Genomic DNA, 18,838 nt, shown 5'->3' on the forward strand with positions numbered 1-18,838 from the left:
TTATGTAATATTTCAGCCTGTTTGGAGGTAATAACGAGTCTTAATTCCAGATCTCCTTCTGTAAAGTCAGTTTTGGCTTCTCCCTGAGGTAGTGTCCTCCTCAAAAGGCCGTACCATGTCTCTGCTCATTGCATAAGGGCAGCCAATCACACAGTTTCTGCATCGTGCCCATTGCCTTCTTCCAAGCTCTAGTAAGTCTCGCCTAAACTTCTGAGACACAAAGCCGTAGAGTACAGGGTTTACCACACCCACTGAGGTTGCCAGCAGCCTGGCCACGATGGCAAATATTTTGTTGCCAGATGAGTGTTTTAAATGTCCTCCAATTAAGGAAAACATGAGGACATAGGAGGGCAGCCACAGGATGGTGAAGACGACGACCAGTAGGGCTGAAGTGTGAGTGACTTGTCTCTGGTAGCGTTCTAGCTGAGGGGCATTCCCCACCTGGCGTGCATATCGAAGAAAACAATAAATCTTTGCATACATTAATATAATGATGCCTAGTGGCAGAGCGAAGCCAAACAGGAAAAGGGCGATGCTGTAGACCAGCTGGCTGAAGTCAGACAGGAAGGCGAAGCACTGCACAACACTGGACACGGTGACTGTGCGAAATGCAAACTGTGGTGCTGCCAGAGCTGAGGCGGGGACCCAGAGCAGAGCTACTGTCAGTTTAATGCGCCTGTGCATTCGCAAGCGGAAGGCCCAGGTGGGGTGTACCACTGTAAGGTAGCGGGTCACAGCCAAAGCTGCCATGGTAAATACGGAGGCAACAGAGCAGGCAACGCCCAGGAAACTGATAACTTTGCACAGGAAGCTGCCGAAAGGCCAGAAGCCCAGGGTGATAGCGGAGGTGTGGAAGGGCAGGCAGAGTAACAGCAGCAGGTCAGCAGCGCTCAGAACCAGAAGTAGGATGTCTGTGCCGTGTGGGGGTTGGTTCTGTTTCCTCCTCCTCCTAGTAAGAATGATGACGACCAGAGTTTGCCCTATGAGACCAGTCAACAGAATCAGCCCATCCAAGATGGGGACTAAACATTTAATCAAAACCTCATCTCCATTCATTTTGCCCAGATCACTTCTGTTCATCTGCTGCCCCGAACTCTCCATGCAATCCCCGCCGTAAGTCTGCGAAGTAATTAATCTAATATCTTGTTAATATTAAGCAGCAGAACAGCTTGTTCATGTAGTCTCTGGGTGTTACAGCTGTTGGCTCCAGTTCACGTCTTTAAAAAAAAGGAAAGAAAAAGAAAAAAAGACTCTGCCGAGGCAGTTAGTGGTTTCATGATGATAGTAATTAGTTAAGCAGATAAGATCACACTGGTCAGCTGGCTTTCTCACCGACTCACAGGAAAAGGGAAACAAAACAGTGTGCCTCGTTTGCTCAAGAAGAAACAGACTTGACTGTATCTCGCACTTGCAAAGTCTTTTTCACACTGTGACTCTTACGGTTTCCGAGCCGCTTGAAGAAATGTAAATTACTTAACGATTGTTGGATATGGTGTTCCCCATTTCTGGGAAAACGGATCAGAAAAATGCAGTGTTGTTATGAAGCTTTTCTTTTTCCCTTTTCTTTTCTTTTTCAGAAAACATGAAAGGATGACCTTAAAGGGCAGTCTTTGCAGAGTTGCATTTCCTTAGCTGCATCAGCACGTCCTTTATAATGTAGTTACTCTATGGCTGTATTGATTCTTGAAACCAGGCAACAGTGGACAAATCCATCCCAGTAGCTGCTAGTTGGCATTCCTCTCTAAAGGCAGTCAATGCTACTTGACTTAAGTATTCCCCTCAACCGGAGACTCATTGTCCATGTGAAAGCTCTTCAGAGACTTGTAACCTGTAGACTCCGCCGGAAGAAGAGTTGCTCTGCATCTAATGCGGTCCTTAATCCGTTAAGGAAAAAAAAGATGAGGCGTGATGAAAATGAATGGTAACTAACGCTTAGTAATTCTCAGGCGTCACTCGCCCTGCTTTTGTTCTCCCTCGTGAGTGTCAGAAAGACTCTGTTCTGAGAGGTAATCGGCTTCCTGTCAGGTTTTCTCTCTTGTTTGCACAGTCACCAGGGGCTGAGCTGAATTACCCAGTGGGAGGGTGGGCCCGGGTGGGCCCTGATGTTCCTTATTACGCAATCCTGGCTTGAACCAACTTTACTCATCACTCTTACTTGCTTGTGTGACTGTATTTGGCCCCAAGCTGCTCTTTTGGATTTATTTAAGTCTGTTAGCAGTGTGTTCAGCCTCAAAATTGGCCTGCATTACTGCTGATTATGGCACTTCGACATTTGTCTATTAAAAGGCAATTAAAGGCTTTCAGCTGAGAGCAAACAGTTATGTAGAGTATCCCTTTTTTTATTGTTGGCTGTAAGTGGTCATAAATGTGGTTGCTAATGTAACTAAGCAGAGATGAATGCACACCATGGAGCCTGCAAGGCTGCAGCACGGTATTCTTTTCTGTGATGATGTGTCTTGTGTGGGTACCGAGAGGGGGGAAAAAAGAGGAAAAATCGATGCTGGGGGAAGCTGCTTTGTCTTTACCCTGGACTTTATCCCTAAAGTGACTCAAGCTGTCCCAGTTGCAATTTTCTTCCCAGAACAAGAGCTTGAATGAGAGTATCCACAATAAGCTGTGTTTGTATGTGCAGGCGGGTAGCCATAAAATGACACGATGAGACAGACTCTTTAAACTCTGTCCAAGAACAACAGCTGTGACGCACACTCGGTTCTGTATGGCATCACTTCCATTTTACTGTTCCCTGTTTCACCGACCTCTGCTTCCCCTCTGTCTTAATCTTCGTCCATGTTTCACAGTTTATTAGATAATGCACGTGGATGTGGAAAACCTTAAAAGCTCCACTTCCTCTTTAGTCTCATAGGTGCTCCGTGGTAACACCCTGACAGTGATTTATGATGTGTTGAATTCTCTTTAAAACTCCCACTAATGCCTCTAAGAGGTTATATTTTTTTAGTGTAATCTAAAGCATTTGTTCACCTTAAGCCTTTTACTTCTCAAAGTGTTGGCCTGACAGCAGGAAAGAACTGAAGTCTGAAAAATCATGGGTCCAATATATTATATTCCCTATCACAGATGTTGGGTCAGTTGAGGGCCTGGCATACCATCGTGGCTGGGATACACTCTACTGGACCAGTTATACAACGTCCACCATCACTCGCCACACTGTGGACCAGAGCCGTTCTGTGGCCTACAACCGCAACACCGTAGTCACCATGTCTGGAGAAGACCACCCTCGAGCCTTTGTGCTGGACGAGTGTCAAGAGTGAGTCATTAATATTGAAGTTTGCTGCTCTGCACTAAATCAGGGCTCAGTTCCAATACAATTATTCTTTTTCTCTTAAGCACTGGATTTATTTTGGCTCAGTCAAGTGTAACTTTTTTTTTTCTTTTACCAAGACATTTTGGGAGCTCCCACTGCTCTTAATTCTTGTTTTCTGTTTGTTCCCACCGTAGTCTCATGTTCTGGACAAACTGGAATGAGCAGGCTCCGAGCATTATGAGGGCCTCTTTGAACGGAGCCAACGTGATCGTGATCATCGGCAGCGACATTAAAACTCCCAACGGCCTGGCCATAGATCACCGCGCTGAGAAACTCTACTTCTCTGACGCCACGCTGGACAAGATTGAACGCTGTGAATATGATGGAAGCAACCGTTACGTAAGGCGGCTCTTTCCTTTTTGTTTGTTTTGTTTCCCTGAGACATGGACTCGCGCCTTGTGTTCATGGAATTACACCTACTGTTTTTCATTCCTCAGGTGCTGCTGAAGAACGAGCCCGTCCATCCGTTCGGTCTCGCTGTGTACGGAGATTACATCTTCTGGACTGACTGGGTGAGGAGGGCTGTCCTCAGAGCTGACAAGTACACGGGAGGAGACATGAAAGTGCTGCGTGCTGACATCCCTCAGCAACCAATGGGCATCATTGCTGTAGCTAATGACACCAACAGCTGTGAGTATCATCAGTGCTGCAATTTGGCCCCTACCCCGGCATTGCCATCAGGTCAACATTTTAATTTGCCCAGTAATTTGATTTATGTTTATATAACTGCAAAACGAATGAAATTCGGCTGTAGTTTGCTGCTGCCATGTCTGTTGCCATGTATATAATAAAAAGCCAACTTTCACAGGCTTTTAAATATTGCCAAGCTAGAGAGTTCATGCAAATGTTAATAAATGCAAGAAATTTAATATCAGCATGCTTGTCAGTCATTCGACGTGCAGTTTGAGCTTCTCTAAAAATTCCTCAGGTGAGTTTTCTCCTTGCCGAACAAACAACGGAGGTTGCCAGGACCTGTGCCTGCCTACGTCTGATGGCCGGGTCAACTGCAGCTGCCGTGGAGACCAGCAACTCCTCGAAGACAACACCTGTTCTCGTAAGAAAGAGGAAGAATTAAACTTCATAGCGTTGCTGTCTTCATCAGAATGGATGAATGTTTCTGAATTCAAACGTTTCTCCCTCACCAGCCCTGAACGTATCATGCGGAAGTGTCGATGGCTTTGAGTGCGGAAATGGTGACTGCATCAACTACAGTCTGACCTGTGACGGCATGGCCCACTGCAAGGACAAGTCTGATGAGAAGCAGTCCTATTGCGGTGAGTTTTTTACAGAGCAGTTAGGTGGTGAACTTAATTTAATGAATAATTAGCTGCAAGACATGTTTAAAAAGAACTCTGTGCCTGAGCTAAATCAGCTGGTCCTCCTTCACAGCCAATCGACTCTGTAAGAAAGGCTACAGGCGCTGCATGAACGGTCGCTGCATTGGTCACCACTTCTGGTGTGATGGCACAGATGACTGTGGTGATCATTCAGATGAACTGCCCTGCAACAGTAAGTGGTTTGTTTCCAAAGTATGCTCTTAGCAGCTGCACAAAGGATAACAGTCTTTCTCAACTATTTCTAAGTCTAAACATTCTCATAGTTCGAATAGTGTCGACATTTTTAATGACACCTCCGTTCTGCCTGTGGGAATGTTTGAGGAAATTATAAAATGTGCTTAACGGAGAGTTTGTGTGTGGTTTAGAGGATGTATTTTCTCTCCATTTGTCATTTGTGAAACTGTTGTATGTGCTTGCAGTGACACTTTGCAAAGCAGGAGAGTTCCAGTGCAAAGATGGAAGCTGCATCTCCAACTACAGCCGCTGTGACCAGGTGGTCAATTGCGAGGATGCGAGCGATGAAATGAACTGCCGTATGTGATCTACCTAAATGCAATTTATTTGAAACGGTCTAAGATTTATTTTGGAGAATTTAAAGGGTAGCTCCTGAAATTTGTTCTTGTTTTTTCTCAGAACCCACCGATTGCTCCCGTTTTTTCCGGCTTGGAGTTAAAGGAGCCTCTTTCCAAAACTGTGAGAAAACCACTCTGTGTTACCTGCCCTTGTGGGTGTGTGACGGCAACAATGACTGTGGTGACTTTTCTGATGAGAGAAACTGTCCAGGTAAGTGCTATCTTTCACTGCCAATAGACATTCAGCTTTTCTGAACCCACTAGAGGTTCTTCATTATGTTTCGTTTTCTTTTTTTCTCTGTTGTGTTGCAGATAAGAGGAAGCTTAAATGTCCAGTCAACTTCTTTGCTTGCCCCAGCGGTCGGTGCATTCCTATGAGTTGGACCTGTGATAAAGAGAATGACTGTGAGAACGGGGCTGATGAGACACACTGTGGTCAGTCTTCTGCAAAGTTGTCCTCTAATACCCTTATTTTTATCTTGAAAACACATAAAGCATACAAAAAAAAAAGAAAGCCAGACTGTTTTTCTTTGGGCTTCCCACTGCAGATGGAAAAACACAGCTTACACAGCTTAATTGTAATAATGACCGTAAAATGCTGAATGCTCCCCACCCTCTCTTGCAGACAAGTTTTGTACATACACCCAGTTTGAATGCGGGAACCATCGCTGCATTTCCAGCCACTGGGTGTGTGACGGCTCCGACGACTGCGGCGATGGTTCTGATGAGGACCAGAAATGCAGTATGTGACATATTGCTCGCTACTTCTCTTCTCACATTTAAAGGAGACCTTAAACTCCATGACAATTCCTGACGTCCTGTCCTTGTATGACTTTCACATGATGTCGTTACAGAATCCAAAACCTGCAGTCCTGAGGCTTTCCAGTGTCCAGGCTCCCATATGTGTGTGCCGCAGCGCTGGAAGTGTGATGGAGACAATGACTGTCCTGATGGAGCTGATGAGAGTGTGAAGGCTGGCTGCGGTGAGTGACACAGTTAACAGATGGATGAAAAAGTGCAGAGAAGCGACACAGTTCCCCATGCATTAAGAAAAAAAAATGTTTCCATCTGCTTCCAGTGTACACCAACAACACGTGTGATCCTGAAAACGAGTTCATGTGCCAGAACAGGCAGTGTATCCCCAAGCACTTTGTGTGCGATCATGACTTTGATTGTGTCGATAAGTCGGACGAATCCCTCGAATGTGGTGAGCTTTCGCTCCGCTTTCAATCCTGGAAGCTTATTTAGCCTTTTGCTTGATAATGAATGTTGTTTTTGCTAAACCGCCGACTGAAGTTGAGATTAATAACGAATGCGTTTTGATGTAGAATACCCGCCGTGCGGTCCCGACGAGTTCCGCTGCGCCAATGGCCGCTGCCTTAACCAGAAGAAGTGGGAGTGCGACGGAGAGTTTGACTGTCAGGATCGTTCCGACGAAGCCCCCAAGAACCCTCGCTGCACAGACTCTGGTATTCATTTCCTCTTTTATTTCTCTGCCAGCATAATAAGGTGTGAGTCATATGTTAAATTTCTTGCTCATAAACACGTAGCCACATCCCACTTCATGCTCTAATATAACCTGCTATTTGTCTATGATTTCAGAGAGGACGTGCAATGAGTCAGCTTTCATGTGCCATAATAAAAAATGTTTGAATGAGACACTGCTGTGCGACCGCAACGACGACTGTGGTGATGGCTCCGATGAACTCAACTGCTTTATCAACGAGTGTCTCAACAGCAAGCTGAGCGGCTGCACACAGCTCTGTGACGACCTCAAGGTCGGCTTCAAGGTAACTAATTCATTGTTTTATGTCAAAAACAAATATCATGACTAATTAAATTATTTCCCAGGCTTCATTGGGCCAAAAAGTTTTACTAAAATTAATGGAGTTAACAGAGAAAAACAATGTATATGCCAGTAATGATGAGTCAATGAGGAGCTGATTTTAAAAGGTTGGGATCCACTCGCTTCAGGCACGCAGTTATGCAAGACGAAAACATGTTTTGCCTCATTCTTGAAAGTAGGAGGCCAGTCCTGGAACAGGTTGAACTCTGCGTGAACTCTTGTGTCTGTGGTGGTGAGGTTATGGTCGGAGCTTAATTTGAAAATGATAAGATTTTGTTCACCTCAGGAATCCATTTTGCTCTGGTCGGGATTTCAGAAGTATTGCAAACTGACTAATTATGATTGCACAAAACTTAATTGTATATATTGAAACTTTGCCATCGGAGACTTTTCTACAAGTGTGGAAAAGTCTGTGTGTATTCTGGATTGGTAGACTGCAAATTCCCACATGATGGCAAAGCAGAATTTGTGTGTGTGTTCTTTTGAAACATAGATATGTTTAGTGGAAGTGACAGTTAAAACGATTCTGACTAGTAATGAATACGTGTTCTAACCGTGCCTTATGCTGCGATGATGTTCGTGCCATATTTATTTTAAACACATATTAGATGTCAGCTTATCCTTTACCCGCGTACTCTGTTGGAAGACGACTTTGCAAATGAGATTTGCAGCTATTTATGCAGCACTTTTGACAGCAACAGCTGGATTTCGTTTTCAGAAAGTGAGCAGAAATAAAGCTTTTGGTGAAAGGTAAAGCGCGCATGTCTGTGGCCGATTGAGACACAGTGGCACGCCTTTGTAACCGGTCCAGGCTAAATGTGAGAAGCGGCCAGATCCGTAGGCTGTGAGATTTTGACACATCTCCTGTGCTTTTGGCACCTTCAGTGCAGGTGTCACCCTGGTTTCCAGCTGAAGCGCGATGGGAAGACATGTGTGGACATAGATGAGTGCACAACCACCTACCCCTGTTCCCAACGCTGTATCAACACACACGGCAGCTTCCACTGTCTCTGCGTCGACGGCTTTGAGCTCAGCCCCAATGACCCCACTGTTTGCAAGTCCACATCGGGTAAGGCACACACACGTGAGTTTCAGTGCGTCTTCACAGCAAGTGCACTCCTAAACCAGTAAAGTATGTTTTCTATGTGATATATGCGTGTAGATGAAGAGCCCTACTTGATCTTTGCCAATCGGTACTACCTGAGAAAACTGAACCTGGATGGTACCAATTACACTCTCATAAAGCAGGTAAGACACATGGATCACAGTTTAAAGAAACATTCAGTGTTTTTCTTCTCTAGATTCATTTCTAATATTGCTCCTGCCTTTTTTTCCCCCCTCAGGGTCTTAATAATGCAGTAGCACTGGACTTCCACTATGCAGAGCAGATGATCTACTGGACAGATGTGACCACTCAGGGCAGCATGATTCGACGCATGCATATGAACGGCAGCAACATGGAGGTGAGTGCGAACATCTGAAATCCTTTCGTTTGAATTGATAGTCGAGCAATATTTATTGTGGAATGCTGGATTATTGATGCAGCGAACCCATGATGAATCGCGTTCACTTCTTTGTGAGTCTCTGATGGGGAACTACATCATCATCATCTGACTTATTGATTGATAAACCTGGCAGGTTTTGCACCGAACCTCTCTGAGTAATCCTGATGGCCTGGCGGTAGACTGGGTCGGTGGAAACTTGTACTGGTGCGACAAAGGCCGAGACACCATTGAGGTGTCAAAACTTAATGGGGCTTACCGGACGGTGCTGGTCAACAGTGGCCTGAGGGAACCTCGTGCAGTGGCTTTGGATGTACGCTATGGGTGAGAAGTTACACTGCAGATCATCACCAGCTACACTCACTGTTTATATAACTTAAATGTATAATTTCTTAATTATTTTTCATCTTAATTTGATTTGGATTTGAATGTACAACTGTAGTTTTAAGATTGTCTTTCTCCAATCTTAGTTATCTTTACTGGTCTGACTGGGGTGACAACCCTCACATTGGGAGAATTGGGATGGATGGCACTAATAGAAGTGTCATCATAGAGGATAAGATCACCTGGCCCAATGGATTAACCCTAGACTTCATCAATGACCGTATATACTGGGCTGATGCCAGGGAGGACTACATTGAGTTTGCCAGCCTGGATGGCAAGAACAGACACACAGGTAACAGAACAGTAAACACATTCACTTTTTGACTGGTGATGCCATATCTTCTAAAGTTATGAGATTTCAATTGTTTGTTTTTGAATGTTGTATTGGTCTGAAGAAACACCGGCTGTGCATTATCACACAGTCTGAACCCACTCGTCATTTCTTTGTGTTTTGCTTCTTGTAATTTTTCAAAGTTGTCTTGAAAGTAAATATAAAAACTCAGTTTTTGCCTTATGCACCATGTTTCCAGGTGTGTTTGCATGTTTCAATAAATAACAGCACTTTTCCTGTTTTCTGTCAAAAAAATAAAGAAATACGGGGTGGTTCAAGACTTTTGCAAAGTAGTGTGAAGATTGCAAAGATGTGAGATTCAAAATATTTTCATCTTTAGTGACTTTTTTTTGTCAAAGACTAATTATGTAAAACCTCTCAGTAAAAGGCAGCAGCGTGCTATTAAGTGTCACAGTTTCTGTCCATGAATTGATTTAATCTTTTAAATAAATGTGTCAGGGAGCTGAGGAGCTTTAAGTGGTTTATAGCTTACTCATTTAACAGGATAAACCGTTTATGACAGGACCATAGCGGTGATTAAAGAGGGGTTAGGTTTTCCTATGAGTAAATTTTGCAGGTTCACATTGTGTTGAAATCTGAGTGACTTTATTCTGTATATACACACACACACACACACACACACACACACACACACACACACACACACACACACACACACACACACACACACACACACACACACACACACACGTTTGAGAGACACCAGTCATGAGCAGGCAGGTTACATGGCTGTCTGCTATTGTGGAGTCCTGCAGCTCAAATCCAGAAGACACAAACTGTGAATAGGACAGATTGTTCTGGTAGGAGAGGCCTCTGAGCGTGTGTGATATCTGCATAGTGCTCGGTTGTTTAGTACATGTACTACAATAGTTGGAATTGTTAAACAGCTTAGCATGCAGGAATTCTGGAGTGCATTGGTCATCTGCATTGACACTTCCCACATTTTATAAGTTGTGCTCAAAACCTATAGATGGCATAGGGATGAGTGTTGTGCTTCATGAGCATTTTTGATCTAGTAAGATGAATTGAAACTTTTTGGCATTGAGAAGTATTTGAAAAATCATCAAATGTCTTCTTTCAGCTTAGTGCTCTATATATTTAATGTGTCCCTATAAATTATTATTCACCCATCCCTGGATACACATATGCCATAAAACACCAGTGTGCCTTTGTGTGTCTTTGTGCAACAAGACTTGGCCTGTTTGAATTTAGATAAGGATGGACCAAAGGGCAATTAATGTTAATCTCACCAATACCTCAGCTCAACTTGATGCTATAAAAACCGCTATTACATCACAATGTCAGTCGTTTAAAGTGCATTATTCTTTAAAGTCAGCGCTGAAGCTACGGTCTCTTGCTGTCGAGGTATTTTGAACTTGTGCCACACACACAGCATTTGCAAATTTGTCAGTATGTGATGCATTGCTACAGTGTGCTTCCATAACACACAAACACTGAGAATGAGCATAAAACATATTATACAAGAGCAGGAAAAGTGGTTAAAAGGGTAAAACGTAATGAGGTGTAGAACCTATTACATAACACAGAGATATGGTGCATGTCTGCGCCCCACCCTGCCTCAGTTTGCCATTAACAGTGGAGGTTTCACTTTGCAACAGAGAAACATCCAGAATGATTTACCTTCAAATATAAAGTGTGATTTGTTTATTCTTGTGTATCCTCACAGTTCTCAGCCAAGACATCCCTCACATATTTGCCATGACACTGTTTGAGGAATATATCTACTGGACCGACTGGGAAACAAAGTCCATCAACAGAGCTCATAAGTCTCTGGGTACCAACAAGACGACCCTGATCAGCACCCTGCACCGACCCATGGACATCCACATTTACCATCCTTACCGCCAACCTCCGGGTAGGAGGAGTAAATGTGGCCTTTTGAACAAGTTTAAAGTCTTAGTGCACAAACTGTTGGTATTTACTGCTGTTAAATAACATTTCAGTATTGATTTAGTTTCTGTCTGTGGTGTAATAACTTATTTTCAGTATATTCAAATATATTCCCTACATTAATCCAGCTCTAAAACCTAAGGATTGGGGGTGAAAAAAAATAAAGTCAGTGAACCATGTGGTGAAAACATTTTCCCTCTTTTTATCTTTTCCAGTGCTCAACCACCCGTGCCAGATAAACAACGGTGGCTGCAGCAATCTCTGCCTCCTTTCTCCTGGTGGAGGTTACAAGTGTGCCTGTCCCACCAACTTCTATCTGGCAAACGATCAGCGCACTTGCATGTCCAACTGCACAGCCAGCCAGGTAATGATGTAAACATCATTAATGGAAAAATAGCCCATTGATAAGTGGCTTTTCATATCTCAGTTCCCGTCTGTGGCCTATTTGATAAACTACTCATGCCTGGTCATTGCTTATTGACAGTTGGCTGGCTGCCCGGTGTTACAATACCTAGCTTACGCTTTTGTCAACGACAAATGAGCCAGTGAAGCCCTGATATAATGCCCTATCATCACTTTGATTCACTTCTCTTCCTGTTGCAGTTTGTGTGCAAGAATGACAAATGCATTCCTTTCTGGTGGAAATGCGACACAGAAGATGACTGTGGAGACCGTTCAGATGAGCCAGAGAACTGCCGTAAGTGTTTGAAGAAGATAATTAGGATGTGATGGAGTATGACAGTCATCTAGGATGCTTTATGCATGCTGTACCTTTAGATCTTACCTCAGCCTATAATTCAACAATGAAATGTTTGTTGGTGCGATCTTGAAACACCGTGTCACTTCTTCTTCTTCCACAACAGCCGAATTCAATTGCAGGCCAGGGCAGTTCCAGTGTGGTACAGGCATCTGCACCAACCCTGCATACATCTGTGATGGAGACAACGACTGCCAGGACAATTCAGACGAGGCCAACTGTGGTATGTGTCTGTTTTTTGTAATATATGTTCATTTATGTACAAAAATTTTCACTGTTTTATTTGAAATTTTCACAAGAGGACCGAGTATAAGACAGAACAGGGACTGACAGGAAAAACAAGAAATTTTGATAAAAAGATAACGTGGAGAAGCAGGAGTCTAAAACCCTGACAAAATCAACATTGACAAAAGGAGAAAACAAGAGAAAGTCTGGAACATGAGGGAGTTGAGATGATATGATGATTTGACAAAGACTCACAGTTTATACACACGAGGCACATGTGAACTCAGTCAAAAGTAAAGAAAGCTACATGAGGAACTAACCTTCAGAATTTAACAGCAAATAAACTGGAAAAAAAAAGGGCCTGGGTAACAGAAAGTGCACCAAAAAGGAAAAGACACAGAAACATAAAGGCAGTACCCAAAACTAAGGTTACCACAGAAAAGATGGTAAAGAGCTTGGAAAAACAGATTTTCTATTTTTCTTATGTCATCATATTACTTTAATATTATTTGCTCATTCATTTTTAATCTCTTTCTTATCTCACCGCAGACATTCATGTTTGCCTGCCCAGCCAGTTCAAATGTTCCCACCCCAGCCGCTGCATTCCAGGCATCTTCCGCTGTAACGGCCAGGTCAACTGTGGAGAAGGCGAGGATGAGAAGGACTGCCGTGAGTATCCCTTCTTTTTCAGGGCTTTTTCCCCCCTTTTTCTCTCTCTTTCAATCCACACTTACTGCAAACCTGTTATTCCCCCAATCTCCACCCCATAGCTGAAGTCACATGTGCGCCCACCCAGTTCCAGTGTGCCATCACCAAACGCTGCATACCTCGTGTCTGGGTGTGCGACCGTGACAATGATTGTGTGGATGGATCAGATGAGCCCGCCAACTGCAGTAGGACTCCCAGTTTACTCTGCATGTTGTTTATTCTGAGTCATCATAATTAGCTTTAAGTGTAACTGCCTCCCATACGTTTCCCTTTGCAGCCCAGATGACCTGTGGTGTGGACGAGTTCCGATGCAAAGACTCTGGCCGCTGCATTCCCGCTCGCTGGAAGTGTGACGGCGAGGATGACTGCGGCGATGCATCAGATGAACCGAAAGAGGAGTGTGGTAAATATTGTTTTCTTTTTTTAAGTAAAAAATCTCTCTCTATATATTTTCTCTGTTTTTGATTTTATTGGCAATAATAATTTTGTGACTTGGACAGCTGAGAGGACGTGTGAGCCATACCAGTTCAGATGTAAGAACAACCGCTGTGTGCCGGGCCGCTGGCAGTGTGACTATGACAATGACTGCGGGGACAACTCTGATGAAGACAACTGCAGTAAGTATCACTTTGAGCTTGGAAACAATCCCTCCATATGTCATTTTACCTTGTCCACTGTCATTTACACTCATTTCCATGTCTTTTTCACTGGTAACAGTCACTTTGCACCTTTTTAACTCTTAACTGCTACAGCGTTTGTTTGGTGCTAATTCATTGCCCATTTCTCATCTGATTATTTGTTTCATTTCATACTGTCCTGTTGGCATGAGCCAGAGGTAAGTTACTTCATCTCCATAAGAGAACCACTCCCATACTGAGCACCTCTCTGTCTGTTATTAAATAGTGTCTTCATTCACTGTCCCTCTGACCTGTGAGAGTCTGCAAGCTGAGCTCTGTCCAGACTTCATCGTCAGTGCTAATTGGCTATCGCAGCAAATATAACCACAGAAAAACAACAGTTATAAAACCAGTTATATTGAAAATAAATTGTAATAAAACAGCTCCTTTCACTCTCTCACATTACCTGCAGTGTCTATAGTCATCCCCATGTAAGTGTTACACTCTTTGTCTTGTGCTGAAGGGTTAAAACGGCCATAGCTCACCGCAACTGAGCCGATGTTGTCAGTGACACAAGCCTTGTGTTCTTCTGTAGTGCCTCGACAATGTTCAGAAAGCGAGTTTGCTTGCACCAACGGCCGTTGCATTGCTGGGAGGTGGAAGTGCGATGGAGACCATGACTGTGCGGATGGATCTGATGAGGTTGGATCTGTTGAAATAGTTTGAAAATTTTTTTCCTTTTTGTACGTTCCTGTTATGTCTGTGTTTATGATGGACTATGATGTTTCTTTAGCATGGCTGTGATCTGAAGTGTGACCACGACCAGTTCTCATGTAAGAACGGACACTGTATTCCGATCCGCTGGCGGTGTGATGCTGATCCTGACTGCATGGACGGCAGCGATGAGGAAAACTGTGGCAGTGCTGGTAAGCATATTTCTGTGGGTGTGTCATTTTTAAGAAAAAGTAGATCCACGATGCCTTAAAGCTGACTCCCAACAAATGAACTTGTATCGGGTTTTACACGAGCACACAGCGGTAGTAAAAATCAGTTTCTTCCTGCAGCTGGCCGTCACTGCCCTCTGGATGAGTACCAGTGTAACAACACTCTGTGCAAGCCCCTCGCCTGGAAGTGTGATGGAGAGGATGACTGTGGGGACAACTCTGATGAGAACCCCGAAGAATGCAGTGAGTCCTGCCGTCTTGCCGATCACAATCATGTTGAGTTCCTATTGCATTTTTTTTCCTTCTCACCTATTTTTCTTTCCTCTTCCTTCTTCCCTTCTCTTTCCGTTCAACTCTTAGGGAAGTTCCAGTGTCCGCCGACAAGAGCGTTCCGCTGCCAAAACGACCGTGTGTGTCTGCAAGTGTCAAGGAGGTGTGACGGCGTCAATAATTGTGGAGACAACAGCGATGAACTGAACTGCCGTAAGTTAGGAAGTTGTTTTGGTTATAAAATCTCCTACTTGCTCATCTTTGACTGAGGAGATGCTGACTTATATCTGCATTTTTGTCAACAGAGACTCCTCCATCTGTTCCCACATGTGAGAAAGACAAGTTCCTGTGCTCCAATGGCAGATGCATCAGCTCCAATCTGCGCTGTAACTTCTTTAACGATTGCGAAGACTATGGCTCTGATGAGATCAACTGCAAAACGGGTAGATCTTCACTCACTTCTGCATAACTGACCATGGACCTAAGGTCTGAAATTTTTACCCTTTAAATCCACTGGCTTGTCTTTGACTTGTTGACGTGTTTTTTGTCCTATAGACACAAAGCTAAATGACTGTCGGAGTAACACAACTCAGTGTGGTGATGGAGATGAAGCCCACTGTGTCACCAATGGCACAGACTCCTTCTGCTCCTGCAAACCAGGCTTCCAGAAGATAGGACACCACACCTGTGGAGGTACACATGCAGAAAGTGCATCATGACAGCTCTTAACAGCTCTCTGTTTTGTGTCCTGTGTACTGTTTGTTTGTATATGTGTCTTTTTGGCTGCTGTTACAACCAAATTTCCCCTTGTGGGACAATTAAAGGATTATTCTATTCTATTCTATTAACCCTCAATGGTAAATGGCCTGCATTTGTATAGCGCTTTACTCAGTCCCTAAGGACCCCAAAGCGCTTTACACTACATTCAGTCATTCACCCATTCACACACACATTCACACACTGGCGATGGCAAGCTACATTGTAGCCACAGCTGCCCTGGGGCGCACTGACAGAGGCGAGGCTGCCGGACACTGGCGCCACCGGGCCCTCTGACCACCACCAGTAGGCAAACATGGGGTTAGTATCTTGCCCAAGGATATTTGGCATGCAGCCAGGAGGCAGCCTGGGATCGAACCACCAACCTTCTGATTGGTGGCGGACCTGAGCTACAGCCACCCCGATGGCTGTAGCTCAGGTGGTAGAGCTGTAGAGGGTAGAGGGTAAGAGCTGGGCAATATTTTTAAATTTCATGTGACTTTCTTTTTCTTTTGGGTCTCATATTTTTAAGATAAGAACGAGTGTCTGCAGTTTGGAGTCTGTTCCCACATCTGCAATAACACCAAAGGCTCCTACAAATGCAGCTGCCACAAGTACTTCACCAGGATAAATGACACCTGCAAGGCTGACAGTAAATGCTCTGCTTATTTTATAAACTTTTTCCCTCAAGTCTTGTAATAATTATTCACTTCAAGGTGAGCGTCACTGCAGCGTTTTCTCTCTCTTTCCTTCCAGACATGAACAGCAGTCGGCAGATTCTGTACATCGCTGACGACAATGAAATCCGAAGCCTTGACCCCGGCATGCCCAACTGGCGCTATGAGCAGACCTTCCAGGGTGATGCCAGTGTGCGCATTGATGCGATGGACCTGCACGTCAAGACCAACCGCATCTTCTGGACCAACTGGCACACGGGGCGCATCTCCTCCTACGAGCTTCCAGGATCATCCTCATCGTCAGCTTCTAGGATCAACAACCTGCAGGTAATGCTGGTCAAATAATGCAAAATCTCTATAGCACCAATGTACATGCCATCACTCAAACACCTCAACTTTGTGCTTTTATCCAGATCAAAGACCTGAAGATGCCCCGTGGTATTGCTGTGGACTGGGTGGCTGGTAACCTGTACTGGACTGACTCAGGCCGAGATGTAATTGAAGTGGCTCAGTTGTCAGGCCAGCATTCCAAGACCCTCATCTACGGCATGATAGACGAGCCTTATGCCATTGTAGTGAATCCACAGAGAGGGTAAATGGATCATTCTTTTAAGGATTTTTTTTTTCTGTTGTCTTATATTTTGCACATATGTGTTCTGACTCTGGATTTTTTATTAGTACCATGTACTGGGCAGACTGGGGCAACCACCCTAAAATTGAGACGGCCGCCATGGACGGCACTCTAAGACAAACACTCGTCCAGGAGAACATCCAGTGGCCGACAGGTAAGTACTGCTTTGTGAATGATTTTATTTGAATCCAGATACGCATAATTATTTCATCCACATAGTGTAACATTCTCATTAAGGCTCTCTAATTGTGGCTCTGCAGGCTTAGCTGTGGACTACTTCAATGAGCGTCTTTACTGGGCAGATGCTAAACTATCAGTCATCGGCAGTGTTCGTCTGGATGGCTCTGACCCCGTCGTTGCTGTCTCCGGGATCAAAAACAGTTGAGTTTATTCTGCAACTTTCCAGACTACATGCAAGTTTGCCAATGTGACATTAACACTTGCCCGCCCATATGTATTTTGCCTTTTTTTCCCCTCTAGATTTGCTCCATCCATTCAGCATAGATATCTTTGAGGACTACATTTATGGGGTCACATATATTAACAACTTTGTCTTCCGGGTCAACAAGTTTGGTAAAGGCCCTATGGAGAATCTCACTACAGGCATCAACCATGCTACAGACATAGTCCTGTATCACCGTTACAAGCAGCCAGAGAGTGAGTATCAAACATATTGCTGGTTGATTTGGCCGAGGATTTTTCTTCACACATAGTCTGCTTCAGTCTTAATTTAAAATGGACACCACACACCTTGTGTTTTTGGATTTTCTCACTGGTTGTCTTGTTTCTCTCTGCACCAGTGACTAACCCGTGTGACAGAAAGAAGTGTGAGTGGCTGTGTCTCCTCAGCCCCAGCGGGCCGGTGTGCACCTGCCCTAACAACTATGTTGCAGACAACGGCACATGTGCGGAGAGACCAAACCCCACCCAGTCACCGTTCTGTATGTACACTACATAAACAAGTGGCTTCCACTCTAGCAAAGTTAACATGTACAGTCTAAATTCAAAATGCCGTGTCCTTTGACAGCCCCGCCCTCAGTTCCGTGCAATATCCAGTGTCAGAACGGTGGGAGCTGCTTCTTCAACGACCGTCAGGTGGCAAAGTGTCGCTGCCAGCCCAGCTACATAGGCGAGAGATGTGAAATCAACCAATGCAGGGACTACTGTAAGAACGGAGGCACCTGCACTGCTTCTCATGCCGGTAAGAGATTCAATTCAAGGTTTATCATACGGCACCAAATCACAACAATGGTCGCCTCAAGGCATTTTTATACTGTATGGTAAAGACGCCACAGTATAAGGCAATGATGGCTCCGGAGATAGTGATGTTGGTCTGTCTGATTTGTGTTATTCAGGACAAAGTATCTCAACAGGTTTTGCATGAAATAACATCAACATTAACATTTCTCATACCCAGAGGAGAAACTCAAAGGAAATCCAAAGCCCTTTTTTCTTCTTCTTGTGCCACAGTGAATTTGGCCAAACTATTGAAGTGCTTGGCATAAAGTTACTAACTTAATAACACGATCCTTTGACATTATCCTTCCTCAGCCCAAAAAAAATTTCAGTTGATCCAGTGCTTTGGCTGACGATCATCGGCCTGAGCTGTACCCTGAGTTTACTGCTGATTAGCAAATGTTACTGTGCTAATCAGGTTGAGTTTGACGTGCCAAGGCTTTTGATCACAGGAAATAAGCTTTTTTTTCCCCCTAATCCAAGAATTGTTTAAATCATTTAAAAAAATCCACTCTTTTGATGTCTGTGAGAGTATTCTTGAGTACTCATTAGTGATAGCAATTACAGGCTGCAGCAGGAGAATGCATGAAGGAGGGGAATTCCACATATTTCTAAACTATCGTCTTACTGGCACTTCATTTGTTCTATCATGTGTGCAAACCAGTAGAATTTCTAGTTTAAGAAACATGAGAAGGAACTGAGTCAGCAGTTTTGGTTGTTTATTTGTCAAATGTTAAATGAAATGTAATACTTAAATTTCAGTTTTATTCAACATTTATATCTTTATATAT

General features: G+C 44.0%; 2 protein-coding genes across 3 annotated transcripts in view; one reads left to right on the forward strand and one right to left on the reverse strand.

Moving 5' to 3' along the window:
* The window catches only part of lrp1ab (low density lipoprotein receptor-related protein 1Ab), an 81,094-nt gene that overhangs the window by 57,130 nt on the left and 5,126 nt on the right, over positions 1-18,838 (forward strand). For both annotated transcript variants that reach the window (XM_031746861.2, XM_039604129.1), the window contains 41 exons: positions 3,076-3,265; positions 3,457-3,661; positions 3,760-3,952; positions 4,251-4,376; positions 4,468-4,596; positions 4,712-4,831; positions 5,079-5,192; positions 5,293-5,442; positions 5,544-5,666; positions 5,857-5,973; positions 6,086-6,214; positions 6,310-6,438; positions 6,560-6,700; positions 6,834-7,021; positions 7,963-8,146; positions 8,240-8,325; positions 8,421-8,540; positions 8,716-8,903; positions 9,050-9,255; positions 11,003-11,191; positions 11,442-11,590; positions 11,830-11,923; positions 12,090-12,206; positions 12,758-12,877; positions 12,979-13,101; positions 13,194-13,319; positions 13,417-13,533; positions 14,129-14,235; positions 14,327-14,459; positions 14,598-14,720; positions 14,838-14,960; positions 15,053-15,190; positions 15,303-15,440; positions 16,036-16,155; positions 16,260-16,507; positions 16,594-16,772; positions 16,859-16,965; positions 17,072-17,191; positions 17,292-17,468; positions 17,612-17,752; positions 17,839-18,012. In XM_031746861.2, the coding sequence (XP_031602721.1) occupies positions 3,076-3,265; positions 3,457-3,661; positions 3,760-3,952; positions 4,251-4,376; positions 4,468-4,596; positions 4,712-4,831; positions 5,079-5,192; positions 5,293-5,442; positions 5,544-5,666; positions 5,857-5,973; positions 6,086-6,214; positions 6,310-6,438; positions 6,560-6,700; positions 6,834-7,021; positions 7,963-8,146; positions 8,240-8,325; positions 8,421-8,540; positions 8,716-8,903; positions 9,050-9,255; positions 11,003-11,191; positions 11,442-11,590; positions 11,830-11,923; positions 12,090-12,206; positions 12,758-12,877; positions 12,979-13,101; positions 13,194-13,319; positions 13,417-13,533; positions 14,129-14,235; positions 14,327-14,459; positions 14,598-14,720; positions 14,838-14,960; positions 15,053-15,190; positions 15,303-15,440; positions 16,036-16,155; positions 16,260-16,507; positions 16,594-16,772; positions 16,859-16,965; positions 17,072-17,191; positions 17,292-17,468; positions 17,612-17,752; positions 17,839-18,012 (5,901 nt within the window). The remainder of the gene's footprint in view (positions 1-3,075; positions 3,266-3,456; positions 3,662-3,759; positions 3,953-4,250; positions 4,377-4,467; positions 4,597-4,711; positions 4,832-5,078; positions 5,193-5,292; positions 5,443-5,543; positions 5,667-5,856; positions 5,974-6,085; positions 6,215-6,309; positions 6,439-6,559; positions 6,701-6,833; positions 7,022-7,962; positions 8,147-8,239; positions 8,326-8,420; positions 8,541-8,715; positions 8,904-9,049; positions 9,256-11,002; positions 11,192-11,441; positions 11,591-11,829; positions 11,924-12,089; positions 12,207-12,757; positions 12,878-12,978; positions 13,102-13,193; positions 13,320-13,416; positions 13,534-14,128; positions 14,236-14,326; positions 14,460-14,597; positions 14,721-14,837; positions 14,961-15,052; positions 15,191-15,302; positions 15,441-16,035; positions 16,156-16,259; positions 16,508-16,593; positions 16,773-16,858; positions 16,966-17,071; positions 17,192-17,291; positions 17,469-17,611; positions 17,753-17,838; positions 18,013-18,838) is intronic.
* On the reverse strand, positions 23-1,101 carry LOC120435140 (galanin receptor type 1-like). The gene has a single exon (XM_039604134.1). It carries the CDS (start codon positions 1,099-1,101, stop codon positions 67-69), a length of 1,035 nt encoding a protein of 344 aa, XP_039460068.1. The 3' UTR covers positions 23-66.

Source organism: Oreochromis aureus, linkage group 20 (genome assembly GCF_013358895.1).
Source record: "Oreochromis aureus strain Israel breed Guangdong linkage group 20, ZZ_aureus, whole genome shotgun sequence".
Classification (NCBI taxonomy): Eukaryota; Metazoa; Chordata; class Actinopteri; order Cichliformes; family Cichlidae; genus Oreochromis; species Oreochromis aureus.

Excerpts from the sequence above, each read along its gene's own strand:
- LOC120435140 (XM_039604134.1), bottom strand. The coding sequence starts at position 1,101 with ATGGAGAGTTCGGGGCAGCAGATGAACAGAAGTGATCTGGGCAAAATG.